Genomic DNA, 24,777 nt, shown 5'->3' with positions numbered 1-24,777 from the left:
GTTCTGGGAATCATCAAGACCTAGCTTGAAATCCCAACTCCCTTTCTGATTGACTGTCTGAGTGAATTGAGACTCCCAGGTCCCAATTCCCTTATGTGGAAAGAATTCTAACAGTACCTACCCACAGAGCAGTTACAAGGATTAAATGAGATGTTGGCAAGCACCCCTCCATAGTACTTATTCAACAAATTAGCTATTTGGGTTATCTTTTGGAAGCTTAAACTTCCATAATGCCTTTCTTAATTCCTATGAGCAACACTAAATTTTATTTTACCTCTTCAGAAGAAACTATTTTCGGTTCTCATCTTCTCTAAAAATAAAACCCTTGGAATTTTTATATTTCTGGATGTTTCAGATACATGCATGAATAAGAAATTCCACTTCCAAGGAGTCTTTCCAACACAATAACCAAGAAAATTCTTACCTAGTTTTGGCAAGGAATAGGGCACTTTAAAGTAGTCTTCATAAAATTCTATTAATCTCTTTGCTATATGGAGTGCATAGTCCCCGGATCCTCTTCTGATAGCATCAGGTCTTGCATACAAGCGTACCTAATTTAAAATATATATAAAAGTTACTTTAGCCTTTTGATACTCGAATTTTATCTTCCCTGCATGTATGAATCTACACAAATCATTTCAAATACTGCAAAAATTAAGCAGCATTCTTGTTCATATATCAAAGCACACTGGAACTGAAAGAACCAAACTTAAACAATTAAAGTAACCAAGTTGAGCAAGTCACAATTTCCCGGCTTTACAAGTTGACACAGAGAAGATTTATACACCTTGCATCAAAATAAATATTCAAAGTTATCACTTACATGTGCTTGCTAGAGATAGGAAGGTATGGCGGATTAGTATAATGGTTCCCTGACTATGTTGAAAGCAGGCAGGATGTGGTAACTCGGCAGGAAAGAAAATTCATGGTTTGTTAAAGATATACTGTAACAAGCTTTGGAAGTATTACCAGGCTGAACAAAAAACTAATTTATGCTTTTACTTTTCTTTGGAATCAACTATCCACCTGTCCTTATTCTCAGTATGCAAAGCAGGAATAGAGAACTCTTCATGTACATAAATGATTGCCATTCTGGAAGGCTGTCTTGAGGAAGGCAACTGCTCCCGGCTTCAAAACCAGCTGAAATAATTCATATTTCTAACACAATCCAGATACTTAATATTGATTTTCGAATCAAGCATTGTGTATTATCTAGTCCTTGGCCAAAAGGAGCCTGAGGCAAATAACATAAAACTGAACAAAACTAACAACTGTACAGAAAAGGTTAAAATGAGATTAGGTTTCTTAAAGCTTTCATAAAGCTATCCAGCATCTTTCTTTCCAAAGGCTAAATCTATTTTTCACAGATGTGGTCCCTAATCCTCATATCAATTCTGTGAATAAGAAATATGTGCTTTGTGGAGCAGTGGAGAGCCCCGCAGGCCAGGAGTTGGGTTTTATTCCTACTCTGCCGCTAACTAAGCTGTGTGATATTAAACAAATTACTTAACCTCTTCCAGTCTCAAAAGTTCTCCTTTATAAAATGAAGGCATTGGCCACCAGCTGGTTGCTAAGTGCTTTTCAGTCCTAAAACACATTACTGCCAATCCCATTTTACAGATAAAGGATCTTTGCAAATCACTAAAAACGTAAATAGATGACTCTGTATGTGGAAATGGATACTTACATACAAACAGGAAGACAAAAGAACGCCGCACTCAATCATATAAAAATTGATTTTACAATTAACTCTTTATTATCCTTGCTTCAGGAAAGAGAACAGAGATGTGTGTAATCAAAAAGAACAAAATGTCAAGAAAAATACATTCTGACTTTGTTAGAAAGATCTGTAATTCAACAATATATTCACCAGATTCAATAACTATTATTTACTGAAATTGTGGAATGCCTTCTCACCTGACAGTCAAATGAAATATCAAATGTTGCTCACAGTCACCTGCAGTTTTGGTTGGCAGGAGGATGAAACCACAGACTGTCAGCAGAACCTAACACTCTCAGAGAGACAGTGGTTATGATCCCCTACCCTTGACATCAACTGCTTATAAACATGAAAGGTCTTGAATTCCCAAAAAGCAGATCCTAAGGAAAGCGTGAGTATACAGGTGATTTATTAAGGAAGTGTCCTCAAGGGGAAACCTACAAGGGAGCAGGGAAGCAATATAAGAAGGCATAAAAAGTCAAGCAAGGGTGCAATTTCAAGGGAAGTCCTGGCCTCAGCCTAATCCTGTAGGGAGTCCTGGCTTGTAAATTGCACTGGCGAGTTTGTGCTGCCTTGAGGCAAGAGAGCTCCCATATTCCTGCTCCTCAGTCACTGGATACTGGTTACCAAGGGGAAAGCATTAAATTCCAGGAGTCTGTTTTTGGAGCATCTGGATGACATAGTTCCAGTGGCTCAAGGATAGTCCTCGGGAGAAGAGTTCGGATGTGAGCTGCTAGAAGCAGAACAGTGAGAGCTGCGGCATGAGCACCCCAAGCAGAAAAGGAGACCTGGTCTGTGCGCCGACAGCACACACCACAGACAAGAGTCATTCACGCCTGCATTCGTTCACTCAATATTTATTGGGCACCTTTTATGCACCAGGGCCTGGACTAAGCCTTTTTAACTTAGTGATGAGGAAGACAGGTTCTCTAATTAGAGATGATCCAAAGCATTACTGAGAACAAAAAGCAATAAAGGTGGAATTCCCATTCTCAAAGGCCTTCCCATTCATAGGTAAATTAGATTATAATAACAGGTAAGGATACATGCCCAATGAATGGCAAACTCTAAGTGCCAAGTGGCTACTGAGGAGAATAGATAGCTTTCAGAAGGTTCAAGGTGAAGTAAATAGTAAATTCATACGCAAACCATAACCAGGATCATTGCAAAATAAAGCAGCAAAAGGCCACTGATATTACTCCTAAGAAACATCATTGATTTTAGTAGAAACATGGCCATTCCTATCAGTCAACTCTACCAGTCAGTCAAGCTAACTGTAGGCCCAAACAAGAGATGTACAATTAAATCAATCTAGTTTTCAAGATTTGATGGAAATGGTCCAATTTAAGTGAGAAGCATACCCATGTTCAGTACAGTGTCTTCATCTCTTCATTTAAACATTTATCACATATCTGCTGTGTGTCAGGCATTGTATGAGAAAGTAGAAATAAAACAGTAAAAAAAATTTCTGCCACAAAATAAACAAAGCATTTCCTCTTACTTCTCTTAAGAGGCTTACGGTGTGGAGAACCAAACTAATCAACAGCAAGATACAACGTGAGAAATGTAACTGCATTTTGCCTTCCCTCCCATTACAATGGATGGCCTGACCTCCTGTAATGTAATAGAACGAACACCCATTGCAAAGGACTGAGCTCCTGTCCAAGGCCAAACCATAGTCTATCCTTCCTGCGTTTTCAAAGACATTGTTCTCAAAATTCTCCCCTTCATGTCCTGTATCACCAGTTTAGGCTCCCATACTGAATCCTTTTCATCAGCTCTGTATCATTTCCTATGGTTAAGAAAAAATCTTTCTTGACTACAGTTCCTCCAGCTATGGTTTCCAGCAAGAGTCTTTGAAAGAGTTTTCTATATTGTTAGAATCAACATAGAATTTCTATATAATTAGAATTAACATATCTTACCTAACTTCACTTCTATATAGTTCGAATTAACATCTTTCCTTACTTTCCTTCTATATAGTTAGAATTCACATATGACTAAAACACTCTTAAAATGAAAAGCAGCCTGAGATTACAAAGCCTGAAAAGCCTGAGATAATAGGTATCTCCTGGACTCCAGGGAAGTTCTCCTGGAGAAGGAAATGGCAACCCACTTCAGTATTCTTGCCTGGAAAACCCCATGGACAGAGGAGCCTGGCAGGCTTCAGTCCATGGGCTCACAAGAGTTGGACACAACTGAGTGACTAAGCCACAGTCAGGGTGGTTGCCCATTTATACTCCCTGTTTCTAGTCTCTCTTGCATTCACCACCACAAGGCTTTTATTCCCACTGCTCCACCAAAGCTGCTCTCATCAACATCACTACTGGCCCCAGGATGCCAAATCCATCAGCTCCCAGTCTTCGACATGCTTAGCTTAGCAGCAGCATTTGACACAGTGGATCATCTCCCCTCTTTCAAAGGCTTTCTTCACTTGACTTCAATCTTACTTTCCTTCTATCTGATTGATCACTCCTTCTCAGTCTCTCAGCTGATTCATCCTCATCCTCTCCCCCATTCCTCTCACTTCTTAATGCTGGAAGTTCTCAGGTTTCAAACCATAGACCTAATTTCTCTGCCTACACTCAGTCCCTTGGAGATAGCAGCAAGTCTCATAGCTATAAATACTATATAGATGCTGAAGACCTACCCCATAATTCCAGACTTCCAACTGCCCACTGGACATCTCCATGTGGATACTGAACAAACATCTCAAACTTAACATGTCTAAAATCCAAACTCCCAATCGTTCTCTCTTCTCTCTCTCTCTCATACACATAGATGCACACACACACCTGACCCTCCAGAAGTATTTCCATCCAGCTGCCCAAGTCCAATACCTCAAAACCATCCTTGTTTGTACTCTTTCACACTCAAGGATGACGCAAGAGAGACAAAATTAGAAAAGTGAAAAGAGGCATACTGATAAGTAAAGAAAAACTTCAAATTAAAGAAGGACGTGTAAACCAAATTGTAGTGCTACAGGCATAGGCAGAGTCAAGGATTTTAAGCTACAGAATGACATAATCAGAATTAAGTTTTCAGCTGCAGCCCCGGTGGCCGCAGAGAAGGAGGGAGGGAAGCACAAAGCCGACTGCCCACTGCGAGATCAAGCCCTGAGCCTCTGGGGGGGGCGGGGGGAGCACTGACTCCACACCCTAGACCACCAGAGAACTAGCCCTCGGGAGCATTGAACAGTGAGAACTCACACAGAGGGACCCACGTGAATACAACACCCAGCATCACCCGACCACCCGCAGCACCCTGTGCAGGATGCCCCATCTAACCAACAAACAAAGCAAAAACACAAATACAATCAGCAGCAGACAGGAGTACCACCTCACTCAGCCGTGCCCATCAGAGGAAAAACAAACAAAAACTCAGCACAAATCTCACCTTACAAGAAGCTCACACAAACCACTGGACCAACCTTAGGAGGGCAGAAACCAAAAGGAAGAAAGAATTCAACCTTCTTCAAGGAAAGTACTCAACTTTCCTTGAAGCTTGGGAAAAGGAGACCTCAAACACAATAACCTAAAAATAAAATAAAATTAAAAGGCAGAGAAATATTGCCCAAATGAAGGAACGAGCTAGAGACACAGATGTCCAAAAGTGAAGAGGAAATAGGAGAAATTACCTGAAAAAAAATTCAGAAAAATGATACCAAAGATGATCAAAAGCCTTGAAAACAAAATGGAGAAAATGCAAGAATCAATTAACAAAAACCTAGAATAATTAAAGAATAAGCATACAGACACAAACAACACAATTACTGAAATTAAAAATACTCTGGAAGGAATCAATAGCAGAATATCTGAAGCAGAAGAACGAATCAGTGAACTGGAAGATAAAATGGTGGAAATAACTTCTGAAGAGCAGAATAAGGTAAAAAGATTGAAAAGAGCTAAGGACAGTCTCAGACTCCTCTGGGACCATATAAAAAACACCAACATTTGAATTATAGGGTTCCCAGAAGAGGAAGAAGAGAAAAAGAAATGGTATAAGAGATTTTTTGAAGAGATTATAGTTGAAAATTTCCCCAACATGGAAAAGGAAATATTCCATCAAGTCCAAGAGGCACAAAGAGTCCCATACAGGATAAACCCAAAGAGAAACACAGCAAGACACATACCAATCAAACTAACAAAGAATAAACACAAAGAAAGAATAGTAAAAGCAGCAAGGGAGAAGCAAAAACTAACATACAAGGGAAACCCCATAGGCTTAACAGCTGATCTTTCAGCAGAAACTCTGCAGGCCAGAGGGGAATGGCAGGATATACTTAAAGTACTGAAATGGAAAAATCTACAACTAAGATCACTGTACCCAGCAAGGATCTCATTCAAAAGTGATGGAGAAATAAAAAGCTTTTCAGACAAGCAAAAGTTAAGAGAGTTCAGTACCACCAAACCCGCTTTACAACTAATGTTAAATGGACTTATATAGTCAAGAAATACAACAGAAGAAAAAAGATCTACAAAGTCAACCCCAAACAATCAGAAAATGGCAATAGGAACATTTGTAGATGTATGTATATACATATATATATGTATATATATATATGTATCTATTATATGTGTATATATATATATATAGATATAGATATATACATACCAATAATTACTATAAATGTAAATGGATTAATGCTCCAACCAAAAGACACAGACTGGCTGAATGGATACAAAAACAAGACCCATATATATGCTGTCTACAAGAAGCCCACCCACCTCAGACCTTAAGACACATGTAGACTGAAAGTGAGAGGATGGAAAAATATATTCCATGCAAATGGGAAGCAAAATAAAGCTAGAGCAGCAATCCTCATATCAGACAAAATAGACCTTAAAATAAAGAAGATTACAAGAGGTAAGGAAGGACACTACATAATGGTCAAGGGGTCAATCCAAGAGGAAGACATAACAATTGTAAATATCTAGGCAATGGCACCCCACTCCAGTGTTCTTGCCTGGAGAATCCCAGGGACGGCAGAGCCTGGTAGGCTGCCGTCTATGGGGTCACATAGAGTCGGACATGACTGAAGTGACTTAGCAGCAGCAGCAGCAGGCACCCAACATAGGAGCACCTCAATATATAAGACAAACACAAACAGACATAAAAGGAGAAATTGACAGTAACATCATCAGAGTAGGAGACTTTAACACCCCACTCATACCAATGGACAGATCATCAAAACAGAAAATTAAAAAGGAAACACAAGTCTTAAATGATACATTAGGTAAGATGGATCTCATTGATATCTTTAGGACATTCCATCCAAATGCAGAAGAATACACCTTCTTCTCAAATGCACATGGAACATTCTCCAGCATAGACCACATCTTGGGTCACAAATCAAACCTCAGTAAATTTAAGAAAATTGAAATTGTATCAAGCATCTTCTCTGACCACAATGCTATGAGACTAGATATCAATAACAAGAAAAAACTGTAAGAAACCCAAAAATATGGATATTAAACAACATGTTTCTAAATAACAAACAGGTTACTGAAGAAATCAACAGGGAAATCAAAAAATTTCTAGAAACAAATGACAATGAAAACACAACAACTCAAAACCTATGGGATGCAGCAAAAGCAGTTCTATGAGGAAAGTTTATAGCAATACAATCCTACCTCAAGAAACAAGAAAAATATCGAATACAACCTAACTTTACACCTAAAGCAATTGGAAAAAGAAGAATTTTTAGAAAAACAAAATAAGTACAAGGAAAGAAATTATAAAGATCCAAGCAGAAATAAAGGAAAAAGAAATGAAAGAAACAATAGTAAAGATTAATAAAACTAAAAGCTGGTTCTTTGAGAAGACAAACAAAACTGACAAACCCTTAGCCAGACTCATCAAGAAAAAAAAGAGGGAAGAATCAAATCAACAAAATTAGAAATGAAAAAGAAGAGGTTACAACAGACAATGCAGAAATACAAAGGATTATAAGAGACTATTATGAACAACTACATGGCAATAAAATAGAAACCCTGGAAGAAATGGACAGATTCTTAGAAAAGTTCAATCATCCAAGACTGAACCAGGAAGAAATAGAAATTGTGAACACAATTATAAGCACTGAAATTGAAGCGTTGATCAAAAATCTCCCAAAAAACAAAAGCCTAGGACCAGATGGCTTCACAGGAGAATTCTATCCAACATTTAGAGAAGAGCTAATGCCTATCCTTCTAAAACCCTTTCAAAAAATTGCAGAGGAAGAAACACTTCCAAACTCATTCTGTGAGGCCACCATCACCCTGATACAAAAACCAGACAAAGACAACACAAAAAAAGAAAACTACAGGCCAATATCACTGATGAACATAGATGCAAAAACCCGCAACAAAATTTTAGCAAACAGAATTCAGCAGCACATCAAAGAGCTCATACAACATGATCAAGTTGTGTTTATTCCAGGGATGCAAGGATTCTTCAACATCTGGAAATCAATCAATGTGATACACCATATTAACAAATTGAAAAATAAAAACCATATGAATATCTCAATAGATGCAGAAAAAGCCTTTGACAAAATTTAGCACGTATTTATGATTAAAACTCCTCAAAAAATGGGCATAGAAGGAACTTACCTCAACATAGTAAAGGCCATATATGATAAGCCTACAGAAAACATTATTCTCAATGGTGAAAAACTGAAAGCATTCCCCATAAGATTAGAAACAAGACAAGGGTGTCTGCTTTTGCCACCAGTATTCAACATAGTTCTGGAAGTCCTAGCTATAGCAATCAGAGAAGAAAAAGTAATAAAAGGAATCCAGGTTGGAAAAGAAGAAGTAAAGCTCTCACTGTTTGCAGATGACATGATACTGTACATAGAAAACCCTAAAGATAATATCAGAAAATTACTAGAGCTAATGAGTGAATTTAGCAAACTTGCAGGATACAAAATCACTTGCATTTCTATATACTAACAATGAAAAATCAATGAAAGAGCAATTAAGGAATCAATCACATTCACCATTGCAACAAAAAGAATTAAATATCTAGAAATAAACTTACCTAAGGAGACAAAAGAACTGTACACAGAAAATTATAAGACAGTAATGAAAGAAATCAAAGATGACATAAACAGATGGAGAGATATTCTGTGTTGCTGGGTAGGAAGAATCAATACTATGAAAATGACTATACTACCAAATGCAATCTACAGATTTAATGCAATTCATATCAAATTACCAATGGCATTTTTCATAGAACTAAAACAAAATATTTTACAATTCATAAGGAAACACAAAAGACCCTAAATAGCCAAAGCAGTCTTGAGAAAGAATAATAGAGCCGGAGGAACCAACTTTCCTGAGGTCAGGTTATTCTACAAAGCCACAGTCATCAAGACAGTATGATACTGCACAGAACAGAAATATCAACCAATGGAACAAGATAGAAAGCCCAGAAATAAACCCATTTACTTATAGGTACCTTATTTTTGACAACGGAGGCAAGAATATACAATGGGGCAAAGACAGCCTCTTCAATAAATGGTGCTCGGGAAACTGGACGGCTACATGTAAAAGAATGAAATTAGAACACTTCCTAACACCATGCACAAAGATAAACTCAAAATGGATTAAAGACCTAAATGTAAGACCAGAAACTATAAAACTCTTAGAGGAAAACAAAAAACACCCAATGACATAGTTCAAAGCAAGATCCTCTATGGCCCACCTCTTAGAGTAATGGAAATAAAAACAAAAGTAAACAAGTGGGACCTGATTAAACTTAAAAGCTTTTGCACAGCAAAGAAAACTATAAGCAAAGTGAAAAGACAACCCTCAGATTGGGAGAAAATAATAGCAAATGAAACAGCTGACAAAGAATTAATTTCCATAATATACAAGCAGCTCATACAACTCAACACCAAAAAACAAACAACCCAATCAAAAAGTGGGAAGAAGACCTAAACAGACATTTCTCCAAAGAAGACATACAGATGGCTAACAAACACATGAAATGATGCTCAACATTGCTCATTATTAGAGAAATGCAAATCAAAACCACAATGAGATATCACCTCACAGCAGTCAGAATGTCCCTCATCAAAAAGTCTACAAACAATAAATGCTGGAGAGCGTGTGGAGAAAAGGGAACCCTCTTACACTGTTGGTGGGAATATAAATTGATACAGCCACTATGGAAGACGGTATGGAGATTCCTTAAAAACTAGGAATAAAACCACCATATAACCCAGCAATCCCACTCCTAGGCATATACCCTGAGGTAACCAAAACTAAAAGAGACACATGTATCCCATTGTTCACTGCAGCACTCTTTACAATAGCTAGAACATGGAAGCAACTTAGATGTCCATCAACAGATGAATGGATAAAAAAGGTAGTGGTACATATACACAATGGAATATTACTCAGCCATAAAAAGGAATGCATTTGGGTCAGGTCTAATGAGGTGGATGAACCTAGAACCTATTCTACATAGTGAAATGAGTCAGAAAGAAAAAAATAAATATCATATTCTAATACAAATATATGCAATCTAGAAAAATGATACTGAAGAATTTACTTACAGAGCAGCAATGGAGAAGCAGACATAGAGAATAGACTTATGGACATGGGGAGAGAGGAGGAGAGGGTGAGTGTATGGAAACAGTAACATGGACATTTACATCACCATATGTAAAATAGATAGCCAATGGGAATTTGCTGTATGTCTCAGGAAACTCAAACAGGGCTCAGTATCAACCTAGAGGGGTGGGCTGGGGAGGGAGATTGGAGGGAGGTTCAGAAGGGAGGGGACATATGTATACCTATGGCTGATTCATGTTTAGGTTTGACAGAAAACAGCAAAATTCTGTAAAGCAATTATCCTTCAATAAAAAATAAATTAATAACAAAAAAAAGAATTAAGTTTTCCTTGATGACACTAGCTACAGTGTAGATGACAGATTGGGAGGGACTAGGAACAAACAAAGGAAATGAGTTAGACTATTGCAAAGAAAAAATGATGGTGGTTTGGACTGTAGAGATGGCAGTAGGGATGGAGAGAAATAGTCTGATTCATTCACTTGGTCCTAATGGGAATGGCTACCCACTCCAATATTCTTTTCTTTTTTTAATATAAATTTATTTATTTTAATTAGAGGCTAACTCCTTTACAATATTGTGGTGGTTTTTTGCCATACATTGACATGAATCTGCAACAGGTGTACATATGTTCCCCATTCTGAACCCCCTTCCACCTCCCTCCCCATTCCATCCCTCAGGGTCATCCCAGTGCACCAGCCCTGAGTGCCCTGTCTCATGCATCGAACCTGGACTGGAATATTCTTGCCTGGAGGATTCCATGGACAGAAGAGCCTGGCAGGCTACAGTCCATGGAGTTGCAAAGAGTCAGACACGACTGAGCAACTAACACTTTCACTTTTTCACTTTAAATATTTTACTGCACGTGTCCTTTAGTTATCAAGTAAAACTAACTGTAGTCACGTTCTTACTTGTGAACATCATTCACCTTATTTGTCTCACTCAGTGTGCAGTTGTAACAAGTGAGATCCGTTGAAGGACAGGGGAAAAGACCAAAATATTTCACAAACTTGATCATTTCTGTGTGGTTCATCAAGAGTTGGCTGTACAATAATTCATTTTATACTGTGGGGAAAAAAGTCAGCTTTTTTTTTTCTTTTAGAGTAAACTAGGTTCTACTTAATCATAACACAGAAACTAAATCTTCATAAACATAATTATCATTCAAAAGCAATAAAGTATAATTTTATTATACCTGCTCATTTGCTTTTCTGACATTCCACGATAAGAACCCAGCTCTGAACATGTAAATTGCTAACCAGGCTTTATCTCTCCCTCTGCATAGCTTCTTCCTAAAACCAATATAAACCAAACTGCCCATTAAGTCTGGTGGAAAGGACATTACACTAAGAACTGGCAAACAGGGATATGAGACTCAGCTTTCTCACCAACCACCGTCAGTGTGTGAAAGTCTGCTAACTTCTGTGGGTCTCAGTTCAGAGTTCCTTCCTGGGATAAGAGTTTATCATTATCTATATATCACATTAACCCTGAGCGACTGGTGTATCATACTAGTTTGTCTAAATTATTCTCCTCCAGTCACTACTTCGGAGAAGGAAATGGCAACCCACTCCAGTATTCCTACCTAGAGAATCCTGTGGATAGAGGAGCCTGGTGGGCTGCTGTCCATGGGGTCGCACAGTCGGACACGACTGAAGCGACTCAGCACGCATGCATGCATCGGAGAAGGGAATAGCAACCCACTCCAGTGTTCTTGCCTGGAGAATCCCAGGGACGGAGGAGCCTGGCGGGCTGCCGTCTATGGGATCACAGACAGTGGGACACAACTGAAGAGGCTTAGCACGCATGCATGCATTGGAGAAGGGAACGGCAACCCACTCAAGTACTCTTGCCTGGAGAATCCCAGGGACAGAGGAGCCTGGTGGGCTGCCGTCTATGGGATCACAGACAGTGGGACACGACTGAAGAGGCTTAGCAGCAGCAGTCACTACTTATTTTGAGAAGAAAATAATGAAAAGGTTTTCCTGTTAACTCTTGTATAGTTTACCTCCTTGACATTTTTCACTTACCGTGAAAATACATACCAACTACTCAGCTGTCATTCTCCATTCTTCACTCTTGGGGAAAAAAAAAGTTCTCTTTTTTTCCCTTGAACTGTCTATGAACTTGGTATTGATTAGACAGATGTAACTATGGTAGCCAGCCAATATGAAATAGAAGAAGCTTGCTTTGGAAAAAGATGATCTTATGGTTCCACCATTGTGGTAACACATAGTAGCAATGAGCTAAGCTTTAGGAGCTGTATCATTTTGACCACATAGAAAACTTAAATGCCCAAAATTGGTATTCCTAGGGGGCTTCTCTTTAACCCAGTGGCCTTTACTCTGTATTTTTATTGACACATTTATATTTAAAGTATGTTTATTTCATCTTTTTATAGGATTTTACATATAGTTGATCCTTGAATAATGGGTTTGAACTGCACAGGTCCACTTATATTCAAGTTTTCTTTAATAAATACAATGGAAAAAATTTTAGAGATTTGCAACAATTTGGAAAAAAGATGAACTACGTAGTCTACAAATATCAAAAAAACTTATAAAAAAATTAGTTTTTTTTAAAACTAATTTTATGGATTCATGTCATGAATCCAAAAATTATATGTAGATATACATATAACACACAAAATATATGTTAATTGTTGTCTGTAATGCTTCCGGGTCAATAGTATGATCTTAGTAGTTAAGTTTTGGGGAGTTGAAAGTGACACATAGATTCTTGACGGCACAAGGGGTTGACACCCCTAATCTAATTGTTCAAGGGCCAACTGTGTTTTAATCATAGAAGTGGGCAAAATACTAAAGGCAGATATCACCAATCCCATCAGTCATTTTACTTTCTCACAATAACAGGGATGGCAATTAAGCTTCAATTTATTCTAACAACTGAGAGTGGCTTCTTAGAGGACATGTTAGAAGACCTGAGACCACACCTGCACTTGCCAGGAGAAGGTGCCCTGATCGTGTGAAACACCATCTGTCCTCGTAGGGGTTGGAGAGGTGGCACTGATGTCAGGTATCTACCATTATTAGCACAGAATATTCTTTGGAAAGAAGTCATAATGGAAGGAAGCTTTAGACAAGCTCAAATCCACTTCGTCTCTGAGAGCTGTGCAACGCAGAATGAGCTAGCTAGCTACTGTTTCATGAGCATCCGTTAACAGCCAGGCACTGAGCATGCACAGGTAAGCAAAAGAGACAGGGTCTCTTCTTTCAAGAAGCTTGCAGTCCAGTGGAAAGACACAGCAAGTAAGTTCGATCCCTGAGAAAACCAATGTGGACCTAATTCACAATGGCTGTTGGCATCACAATAGTGGTTCATCAGAACAGGGATGACCACCAAAGAAGTAAAGGGAAGCAAGCACCTATTCAAGTTCTTACACAGCACATTCTACCTTTCACTGTGTTAAAGATTTCACATGAAGAGTAAAAACACTTATACAATTGTAACACAAAGCAAATAAGTAAATGCATGCAGTTGTCAGACACATTACAAACATTTTCCCTAAATAATTTTAGAGACTTTCTTCTAATAATTTAAGATAGTTCACAAGTTTTCTTATTTGTCTTTACAAAACTCCTGTAGAATCAGTATGGAGTTCATCAGTAAATTCTGATATTATAGATGAAGAATCTGAAAAGAAGGTTTTCCGTAGTCCCTGAGTCATTTTAAAGGACAGTGAAACTAAATCTCTCCAGTGCCTTTCTTCTAGACTGTTTTAATTATTTGTTGTATTAAAAATGAATTATGGTAGTTGCTATATAATTATGTGAAACAGTGTGTTTCCTATACAGCAAAGGTAAAAAAACAAAAACAAAAACCCATTTACGACAGTAGCACACCTGTTAAACAAAGACTTGAACAGCATTTTCTCTGATTTGACATTTACAGTTTGGTATGTTAAGTGGAATAAACCTTCTGGCTTGCCAGAGATATTCTGTGAGAAAATTTCACACTGCAAGAGTACATTAAGAACTTTGGAAGACAGAAATTATTTCGTGGCATTAAAATTTCACTCTAAGAACAATAACAAATTTACTTTTTCTTTGGCCTAACTGAAAAAAACAGTCCCTTTCTTCAATAAGTACAAAACAATGACGTGATATCACTAAACTCTCCACCATTAAAGCTGAATTAATTCTCACATGTGAACATAATTTGATTTCGGGGTTCTTCATATAAATCAATAAAATAGAACAAGCCAAGCAGGAGGGAGCAGGTGTGTTTGGCACAGAGTAGAAGACAAATACACTGATACGAAGTAGGAAGGATGTGAACAAGAAGCGAAAAGCCCAGGAGCATTAGTCTTGTTTAAAATTTGGAAGATACCTTTTTTTTGTAAAGAAAAAGGAAGATAAATACACACAGAACTCTGGCAGAAAGAAGCAACCAGAAGCCAGATGCATGAGCCAATAAACAGAAAGAGGAGGCTGCACGGGGGCTGGCGCAGGGGCTGGCCTGGCTGCAGCAGGTGGTGCCAGTCCGGGAGGCAGAGCCCGCGAAGGGGCTTGGCAGCTCGAGTGAAGAGCCTGGTGTGCAGCTCTCAGAAGCAGAGCCACCTCGGAGCCTGCAGCAGGGGAACATGATTGAAAACGACACCAGGAGGTTATTTAGGCAACAGAACGCAAGACATATTGAGACGGGGTGGCTAGTGAGCAAAAAAGCCTAATAATACAAGTGGAAAAATTAGTTTTGCAGTTTTTACAGGGAGAACAGCCAGGAATAGCCAGTCTCTATCACTTGCAGTCAAAAAACAAATTTGGAGAAGGAGAATTTAGAATGGGGAATGGATGGGGAATAAGATCCCAGTACTAAGAATGAGGGGCTTCCCTGCTGGCTCAGTGGTAGAGAACCCGCCTGCCAATGCAGGAGACCCAGGTTCGATCTCTGGATCAGGAAGATCTTCAAGGAGGAAATGGCAACAGGAGGAAATTTCCAGTATTCTTGCCTGGAAATCCCATGAACAGAGTAGCCTGATGGGCTATGGTCCATGGGGTCACAAAAGAGCCAGACACGATCTAACACTGACTAAACAACGGCAACACTAAGAGTGAGGCGTGCAGTGATAGGGAAACCGTGACAGCCTCAGAACTCAGCGTCCTAACGCACACACACTGCAGACACACATCTCAGCGCTCCTCCTCGAGGCTTACCTGCGACTCCCTGCCTCGGACCCACGTGAGAGCTCCTCTGAGGACAGTGACTTACACGTCTTTAATGAGATCTACATCTCACTGCACATCAAATACCATCATAGGGTGAACCCAACGCACTGTCACTGGTGAAGTTGCTCTTTCCCCCTGTCCCTGCCTGTAGTTTCTCCCTTCCCCTCTCATAGAATGTTACTAAGGATTCATGAAAAAGCACTGCTGAGAATCCTGAGATACACTGGCTACATGCTCTGGGGTTTCTTTGGGACCTGGTGGCCTTAATTCTACGAGTTCATAGGTTCTCTGCATTTAAGGCATTTTTGTTTCATCTCTCCATAAGACTGAAACTCTTTAAGCCTTGGGTCCATCTCTTCAATTTCTCTTTTTACTCCTTACTGGGTCTAATAGAGTCCCTATCACCCAAGAGGAACTGACAATGTCTTGCTGACTCCCATAAAATGGCAATAAACTTTGAAGGTCCTTGTCTGCTCAAGTACTAAAATGCTATTATAACAGATTGATTGCATCTTCCAAGTGCATTTTGCTTCAGGCAAGGAAATTAGTACTGTGGCCACCTGAACAGTCTCTTCTTGTAAATCTCTTCACATTTGCTTTCTAAGCATACTATTTACTAGTTCACCATGGAGCCTACAAGTTCAACTTACTGACTTCAGGAAAGGGCAGGGCTTTGCCATATTCATGCTGCCATTGACACGTTTTTCTAATATTTATGTGGTGGGCTGAATAATGGCCCCTCAAGGATATCAAGCCCTAATCCTTAGGACCTATGAATGTTACCAGGAGGGACATTGTGTGTGATTAAGTTAATAATGTTGACACAAGGAGACTATCCTGGATAATTCTGGTAGGACCTAAACGTTATCACAACTCTCCTACTAGGAGGGAGGCAGAAGGAGTTTTGACTACAGAAAACGAGATCGCTCAGTCATGTCTGACTCTACGACTACAGCCCGCCAGGTTCCTCTGTCCATGGGATTCTGCAGGCAAGAATACTATAGTGGGTAGCCATTCCCTTCTCCAAGGGATCTTCCCAACCCAGGGATCGACGTCAGGCCTCCTGTATCGCAGGCAGACTCTTTACCATCTGAGCCACCAGGAAAGCTCAAGATGACAGAAGCAGAGAGAAATCTGAAGATGCAAAGAAGGAGAAAGAGGTCATAAATCACCAAATATAAGTCCTGCAGCTCTAGAAGCCAGAAAGGCAAGGACTAGCTCATCCTCTAGAGCCTCCAGAGGGAACCAGCTTCGCAACACTTGATCTTAACCCCAGAAAACTCAGTTTAGGGACTTTCCTGGTGGTTCTGTGGCTAAGAGTCCACTCGCCAATGCAGGAGACACAGGTTCCATTCCTGGTCCAGGCAGAGCCCTCATGCTGTGGGCAAGTAAGCCCATGTGCCACAGCCACTGAGCCCTCAATTATAGGAGAAGCCACCACAATGAGGAGCCCATGCGACGCAGCTGGAGCAGCCCCCGTTCTCTGCAACTAAGAAAGCTCATGCACAGCAATGAAGACCCCCGCGCAGTCAATCAATAAACAAATCTGGAGGGAAAAAAAAAAGAAGTAAAGGAGGATGGCTGCTAACCTAGCCCCTTCTTACCATCTTGCTTTTAAGAAAATAAAGAAAGCTCAGTTTAGGTTTCTTACCTCTGGAACAGTAAGAGAATAAACTTGTGTGGTATTAAGTCCCTAAGTTTCTGGCAATTTGTTATAGCAGTAATAGGAAATTTATATAACTTTTTTTTTTTTTCATTCCAGTTAATACATGGTTTTGTGTTCGATTTTCACCTTCATGTTAGACCGTATTTTATATTTCTCTCTGCGTCACTCTTTCTATTATAGATATGATTATTTACAGCTTTCAGTCTGCTAATGTTGGCACACCTGTCTTACTTACATATATTATTACCAAGCACACAACACATTATTGTATATAATTGGTACACATGCACAAAAGTGAAATGATTGAGTAAAAGTGAGAATCATCCACAGTAATTATTTTCCAAGTGTTGTCTCATTATGTTTTGTAGAAGAATCACCTGGAGTAATTGTTTAAAATTCAGATTCCTGGGTCTAAGTGCTGCAGAAATTCTGAATCATCTCTCTCCATAGAGCCCTAATCTTCATTTTAACGTGCTAACCAATTGAATTACATATATTTCACTAAAGCTGAGGAACTTGTGGCCTAGAGTCACATAAGAACTTTTTGCTCGTTCAGTCCCACAGCAGGCAAGCCTCAAGACTGGAAAGAAATATTTAACAAAAGCCCAACACATAGGAAAACATATAAATCCTTATTCCTTAAATCTCTTTCAACATCAGAATCTTCAGTGAAGACACATTCAATGCGACTCATTATTTTTAACTTGAAAAACTAATTTTTCTTTCCCCTGCACAATAAACGATAAACAATTGATGAGTCAGATCCAGTGTCTGAAGACCAGTAAAAGTTGTTTAATACTGTCAGAGCCCATAGATAAAACAGTAGCATTTAATCCCTCTCTGTAACAGAGTAGTAAACTAAATTGTATTTTTTTAAGTGAGATAGAATAAATGTAGAGAATTTCTTTATTAAGCTATCCGTTTTATGCCTGGTCAAATTTCTTCAGCAAGACTGACAGCCAAGAACAACTATTTGTAAATACAGGAGCTCAGGGCTCAGTTGGATTCATTTTCAATTTGGTTTGGCCCATCTGGCCTTTTATTCCCTGATTTCCAGCAGCCCGCTGACCTTACTTTTATCTATGGCACCTTCCCCTCCCACTCAGCACCACCCAGGGCAAACACAGCACCCCGCCTGCACCAGTCCTCTTTTCTGGATCTTTCAATGATGCCGGCAGTCTGCCACACCTGGGGGTCAGAACTCAGAATGCCTTTGTCCATTCACTCATTTAATGAATATTTATTGACAGTTCACTCTGTGCCAGGCACTCTTCTAGAAAGTAAACCAAACAGATAGAAATCCCTACCATGGAAAGTTTATTTTCTGGCAGGAAAGAGGGACAAATAGAAACAACATAAATTAATGGTACAAACAATACAAATACATTGATACAATATAAATAGTAAAAATACAAATAGATACAAATAATATATAGCATGTTAAATAGTAATGTGTTCAACATTAAAATAAGTAAAAAAGAGTTAGAAAATGTCAAAGACCAGGGAAAGCCTCCATGATAAGTTGGTGTTTGAATAAAAATATAAAATAAGTAAGGATGTGAGCAATGTGGATATAGGTTCCAGGAAGAGCTACTTATCAAAGTCCTGAAAACTTTCATTCCTGTCCTCAAGTCTCTCCATTCAAACTTTTAAATAAATAAATTACAAAATATTCCAATCATATAGGAAAGTATAATACAAAAGTACATTATTTTTTTTTTACACCTAACAGATTTTAAATAATGTTATATTTTTCTCCATTTACTTCAGATATTTTTTAACCATGTAAAATGTTTAAATTCCTCTGAGGCAATACACCTCCTTCTTACACGTCCCTGTCTCCCACTCTGGAATTAACCATGACTATAAAGTACAAACTTCAGTAGATTTTCATCAACTCATGTTATAATTGTCCTTCATTTTAATGGACATTATCAATTTCTCGTCAAAGGAGGTGTACCAATTTACATCCCACCAGCAATGTATGACAGTCCCTGTTTCCCCATATCCTCATAAATTTTGAAATGTTTGTTCATCAGGGGTTATAAAATGATGTCCTTAGTTATAATCTGCATCATCTTAATAATGGGGGTGTTAAGCACCATATCACATGTATATTGGCTCATATTTTCCTCTTCTACACACTGCCCCGTGTTCCTTTGCCTGTCTTCCATTGATTCCTTTACCTTTTTTCTCATGATCTGTAGTGGTCCTTGGTACATTCTAGACTGTAGTAGCTTGCCTGTGTGTTACTTACAAAAATTTCTCCTAGTCTGTGCTGTGTGTGTATGTGTTAGCTGCTCAGTCATATCCGATTCTTTGAGACTCTGTGGACTGTAGCCATCAGGATTCTCTAGCCGCCAAGATCCTTTGTCCATGGAATTCCCAGGCAAGAATACTGGAGTGGGTAGCCATTCCCTCCTCTAAAGGGTCTTCCTGACCCAGGGATGAAACCCAGGTCTCCTGCACAGCAGGCAGATTCTTTACCATCTGAGCCCCCAGTCTGTGCTAGTCTTGAACATTATGGTGATTTAGTTGCTAAGTCGTGTTTAATTCTTGTGACCCCCATGGGCGGGAGCCCACCAGGCTTCTCTGTCCATAGGATTCTTCAGGCAAGAATACTGGAGTGGGTTGCCATTTCCTTCTCCAGGGGAATCTTCCCGACCCAGGGAGCAAACCCCGGGTGTCCTGCATTGCAGGCAGATTCTTTACCAACTGAGCTACAAGGGAAGCCACCTTGAACATTACGTCCCTGATCAAACAGAATTTTTCACTTTGAATGCAGTCAAATAGCAAATGTTCCCTTTAAGAGACTGTGCTTTCTGGGTCTCTTTAAAGAAATCTTTCATTGCCCTCAAGGTCAAAAAGATATTTTTTTCCTATATATTCTTCTAAAATTTTTAAACTTTTGCTTTTCGAAATCAGAGCTTTAACCCACGCAGAATGCATTTATGTGAATCATGGGAGAGAGCAACCTCATTTTGTTTTTTTTTCTGTGTGGATGATCAATTGTCTCAGTACAGTTTGCTGAAGTCTTGCCTTCCCCACTGATTTATAATGCTCCTCTCCATATACCAAGTTCTCATACAAACTGAGATCTCCATTTTTTTCTATAGGTCAGTAAGTCTGTCATTGTGCCAACATCACGTTCTGGAACCACTAAACTAAATAATAAATTGTGAGGTCTAATAAGACCAGTGCTTTTCCTTAATTTTTTTTCAAGGCTTCCGTATTATTCTACATGGATTTTAGGAAGATTTTTCACATTTACACAAAATATCCTGTTGAGGATTTTTATAAAATTGTGCTAGATTTGCATATTAAATTTATTCCATCAAATGTTAGATCTTAACACCCATGCCCATGGACTACATCTTGATTATTTCAGTCTTTACCCCACTTTTAAATTTAACAATTTCCTTCATCTAAACCTTGCATCATATCTTCTGTTAGATTTACTTCTAGATACCTCGTGGTTTGTTGTTACTGTGAATGAGATTTGAAAAATCATATTTCTAATCTATTAGTTCTGATATTAGTCATATATTGATTTTAGTAAAGTACTTTGAGACTAAGTGACTGAAATAATTTTAATAGCTTTTCTGTGTTGATTGGTCACAGTCAAGATTTCTAGAACAATGCCAGCTTTATTTAAAAAAAAAAAAAAAAAGCAGTGAAAGAAGGCATCCTTATCTTATTTTTTACTTTGTTTGGAATGCTTCTATTGTTTCACCACCAACTATAATTCGTGCTGCCAGATAAGGAAATTCCCCTGTATTCACTGTCTGCCAAGAATTATGTCATGAATAGTGGTGGATTTTTCTAATGCTTTCCTCACATCTATTCAGATGATATTTTTCTTTTTTCCTGTGTTCTGTTAGCACAGTGAATCATAATAATAAATTCGCTAGTGTTAACTGTTTGCTTTACTGGGGCAGGGATGGGGAAGTGGCAACCTACTTAGATGTGTTGGTAAGCTTTCTGTTTAAGATAAGATTTAACTTTGCCCAGTGTTTTAACTGAAACATACCTACGCGGGCATGCCAAGTTGCGTCAGTTGTTTCCAGCTCTTTGCAACCCCATGGACTGCATCCCGCCAGGCCCCTCTGTCCATGAGATTCTCCAGGCAGGGATACTGGACTAGGTTGCCATGCCCTCCTCCAGGGGATCTTCCCGACCCAGGGACTGAAACCTCATTTCTTAGGTCTCCTGCATTGGCAGGCGGGTTCTTTTCCACTTGTGCCACCTGGGAAGCCACCTAAAAAGCTTTTGTGTGTGATGCCTTTGTGTGTGAGAGGACAGATTTTGATTAGTGATTCACTTCTCTGTGGATATTGGTGACTCATATTTTTCTTAAAATTACGCATTTCAGGGACTTCTCTAGTGGCCCAGTGGCTAAGGTTCCAAGCCCCCAATGCAGAGGGGCCTGCTCAGGGAACTAGACCTCACAGACTGGGACTAAGACCTGATACAGCCAAATAAATGAACATTTAAAAAAATTTCATCTAAGTCTTAAAAGCATGCAGAGTTTCTTCATAATAGTCTCTCTTTTTAAAATCTCTCATCTATAGAGTTATTTCAATTCTAATAATATTTGTACTTACTTTTTTCTCTTATTAAAGTTGTCAGAGCTATGTCTAATCATCTTTTCAAAGAAGTCTCAACAATTTTCATTAAGCATATTATTTCATAATTTTTTATTTCATTAATTTCTAATCTTATTTTTATTATTTTCTTGCTTCTTTCTTTCATTATATTCTGTTATTTCTCTGATTCAATAAAATGATCAACTGATGAATTTTAAATTATTCATGTTTTAAATACAATCTTTTGTTCTATATCCTTTAAGGCTCTAAGTTCCTTCTATGTATAGCTTTAGTTGCATCCATGAAATTTAATAAGCAGTGTTCTCATTTTTTTCATTAATTTGTAAACATTTTTTAAGTTTGTTTCATCCATAAACTATTTAGAAGTATGCTTTTACCTTCCTATGTATGTAATTTCTAGGTTACTTTTTTATTATGTTATCTAACTTTATTGTCAAAAGGGTGGCCCATTTGACACTGATTCTTGGTATTTCTTCAGACTTTGCAGACTAGCAGTTGATGAATTCTATAAGCAATGGATCCAGATGCTTGAAAATAATGTTTAACCACTAAACTGGTGCTAAAACATACTGAGATTAATATTAAGTTGTTTATAACTTCCAAACCTCTATTAGGTTTTTGTTTTATGTTCCTGAGAAAGATTTTAGAATCTCCCACAAGTTCATTGAGTTGATTGTCCATCTATACTTCTGTCAATTTCTGCCTTATGTACTTTGAGTCAACATTAGGTGCATATGGGTACATGTTGTCCAGGTGACATTATATGTCTTATAATTTCAGCTTCATTAATGTGAACGCCTTAAAATCTATTTTACCAAATAACATTGACTTTATCCTTCCTTTTACATTCAAAATTGTGGGCTTTATATTTAACATGAATCTTCTGTCAGGCCATAGCACCATATGTTACTTCTTTACCCAACTTTTTATTTGATTTATTTAAGATAAAATAAAAACAGCTTTACTCATTCTTTAAAGGCAAATTTAGTGTAAACAGATATACAGATATAGCTACAGACAGAGTCTGATCCTGTTTTACTATATTTTTCAATGTTTTCTATTCATCTTGCTTTTAGTTTCCCTCTTTTCTCTCCTTCCCTGTTTTATAGTAGATCTATCATTTTTCTCTAGTCTATTTTTATCCTCATCATTCCAAAACTGTACAGTCTGTCTCTATCTGCTCCTTCAGCGGCTGCAGTTCGGTATGAATGCATGATGACCTTACAGTCTAATGTTAATCCGTACCTCCACATGCCTAGAGAACAAGGACCTGAACACACTACACATTCAGTGTAGTGTCGTCATCAAGTGACGAGGTCTGGAGCTAGATTACCTGGATCTGGATCCTGGCTCTATCTCCTACTAACATTTACTAGGTAGGTTGCTAACCAACACTCTGCATCAGACCCTTCATCAGAAAAATAAAGTTAATATAAAAACGCTAATCGTAATTGCCTGACAATTCAATTAGTCACTACATGGAAGGGCTGAGAGAATTAGCTCGTATATGCTACCTGTTATAAACTTTCATTTTCCTATTATACTATTAAACTATTGTTATAGTAATTTTTTACATCATCAAAGTTAGTCATTATTATTATTTAACAGGTGGTGCTTATTTAAATTTACCAAAAGGTTTACCAATCTTTGCTTTACCATTGCTTCTCTCTTTCTAGATTAAATTTTCTTCTTCCTGGGGTGTACCCTAGAGTCATTCTTTCCACAATGGTCTGTAAACAGAAAACTCTTCTAGTCCTTCGTTATCTGTAAATGTCTATATTTTGCCTTCACTCATAATAATTTATCAGAATATGGAAGCCCAATTAGGCCACAACTTTTAACTTTCTTTCAACATTTTGAAAATGTCTATCACACTATCTAGGAGACTCTGTTATCACTGATGTGATGTCTACTTATCATTCCTTTCTCAAGAAGTGACCTTTCTTGTCTCTCTAGTCACTTTCTTTAAACATTCATTGTTGTAGTTTCATCTTTAATTGGTGCCTAACTCTTTTGCAACCCCACAACTATACCGTGCCAGGCGGCTCTATCCATGGGATTTCGCAGGCAAGAATATTCAAGTGGGTTGCCATTTCCTTCTCCAAAGGATCTTTCTGACCCCTGATCAAATTCAGGTCTCTTGCATTGCAAGCAGATTCTTTACCACTTAGCCACTTGGGAAGCCCTTTTTTAAACATGATAGTTCTAAATTTTCAGAAACAGAACTAACAGTACCATGAGCCCCTGTATTACCATTTCCTAGATTCAAGAGTTATCAAGAGTTTGCTTCATCTATACTTTTTCTTTCTTCACTAAAGTATTTTAAAGGAAATCATAGACATTTAGTCATTTCACTCATACCATATACATCTCCAAAACGGTTTCTTTTAATGTAATGATGATGTAATTATACATATTATGAAATCATCTTCAGCTGTCTTCACAGTTTTTTTTTTTTCCTTCAGTTTGGTGATTCAGAGTTTTACCACAATGTTTCTGATGTGACTTTGCTTTTCCTTATCTTGCTCAGGTCATTTTGATCCACCCAACCCCCAACTTCAATACACTATCCCTAACCTAATCCATCACCAAGTCCTTTTATTTAACCTTCTTAATAGATTTTTAATCCATCACTTCTCTCCCTATTCACTGCCATCCAAGGAAAGTGATCCCATCTCTCTTCTGAACTTCTGTAATAACTTGAAAATTTCTCACATCCATTCCCCTCTATATCTAATCATCACAATGTAACCAGAAGGTTCATTTTAGAATGCAAATTTGCTGATGCAACCTCCATCTTCAAACCTTCATTTTCTCTGATGAAAAAGGTCTAGGGGGTCCATGTGGTCAGTCTCTAACCAGTCATGCATAAACTGTTCATTTCATCTTGATATAGCCATCAACCCCTACCCTCCGCCACATCCCTAACCATTTCCTAATTCACTTCAGTTCAGTTCAGTTCAGTCACTCAGTCGTGTCCGACTCTTTGTGACACCATGGACTGAGGCATGCCAGGCTTCCCTGTCCATCACCAACG

The 24,777-nt window shown here is 38.4% G+C and overlaps 1 protein-coding gene across 1 annotated transcript in view; it reads right to left on the bottom strand.

The window, feature by feature from the left end:
* TRHDE (thyrotropin releasing hormone degrading enzyme) overlaps positions 1-24,777 on the bottom strand; it is a 419,920-nt gene that overhangs the window by 288,016 nt on the left and 107,127 nt on the right. Inside the window, exon 3 of the mRNA XM_061121911.1 lies at positions 425-551. Coding sequence (XP_060977894.1) covers positions 425-551 — 127 coding nt within the window. The remainder of the gene's footprint in view (positions 1-424; positions 552-24,777) is intronic.

This window comes from Dama dama, chromosome 3, assembly GCF_033118175.1.
Source record: "Dama dama isolate Ldn47 chromosome 3, ASM3311817v1, whole genome shotgun sequence".
Classification (NCBI taxonomy): domain Eukaryota; kingdom Metazoa; phylum Chordata; class Mammalia; order Artiodactyla; family Cervidae; genus Dama; species Dama dama.
This window is presented reverse-complemented; position numbering and strand designations above follow the sequence as displayed.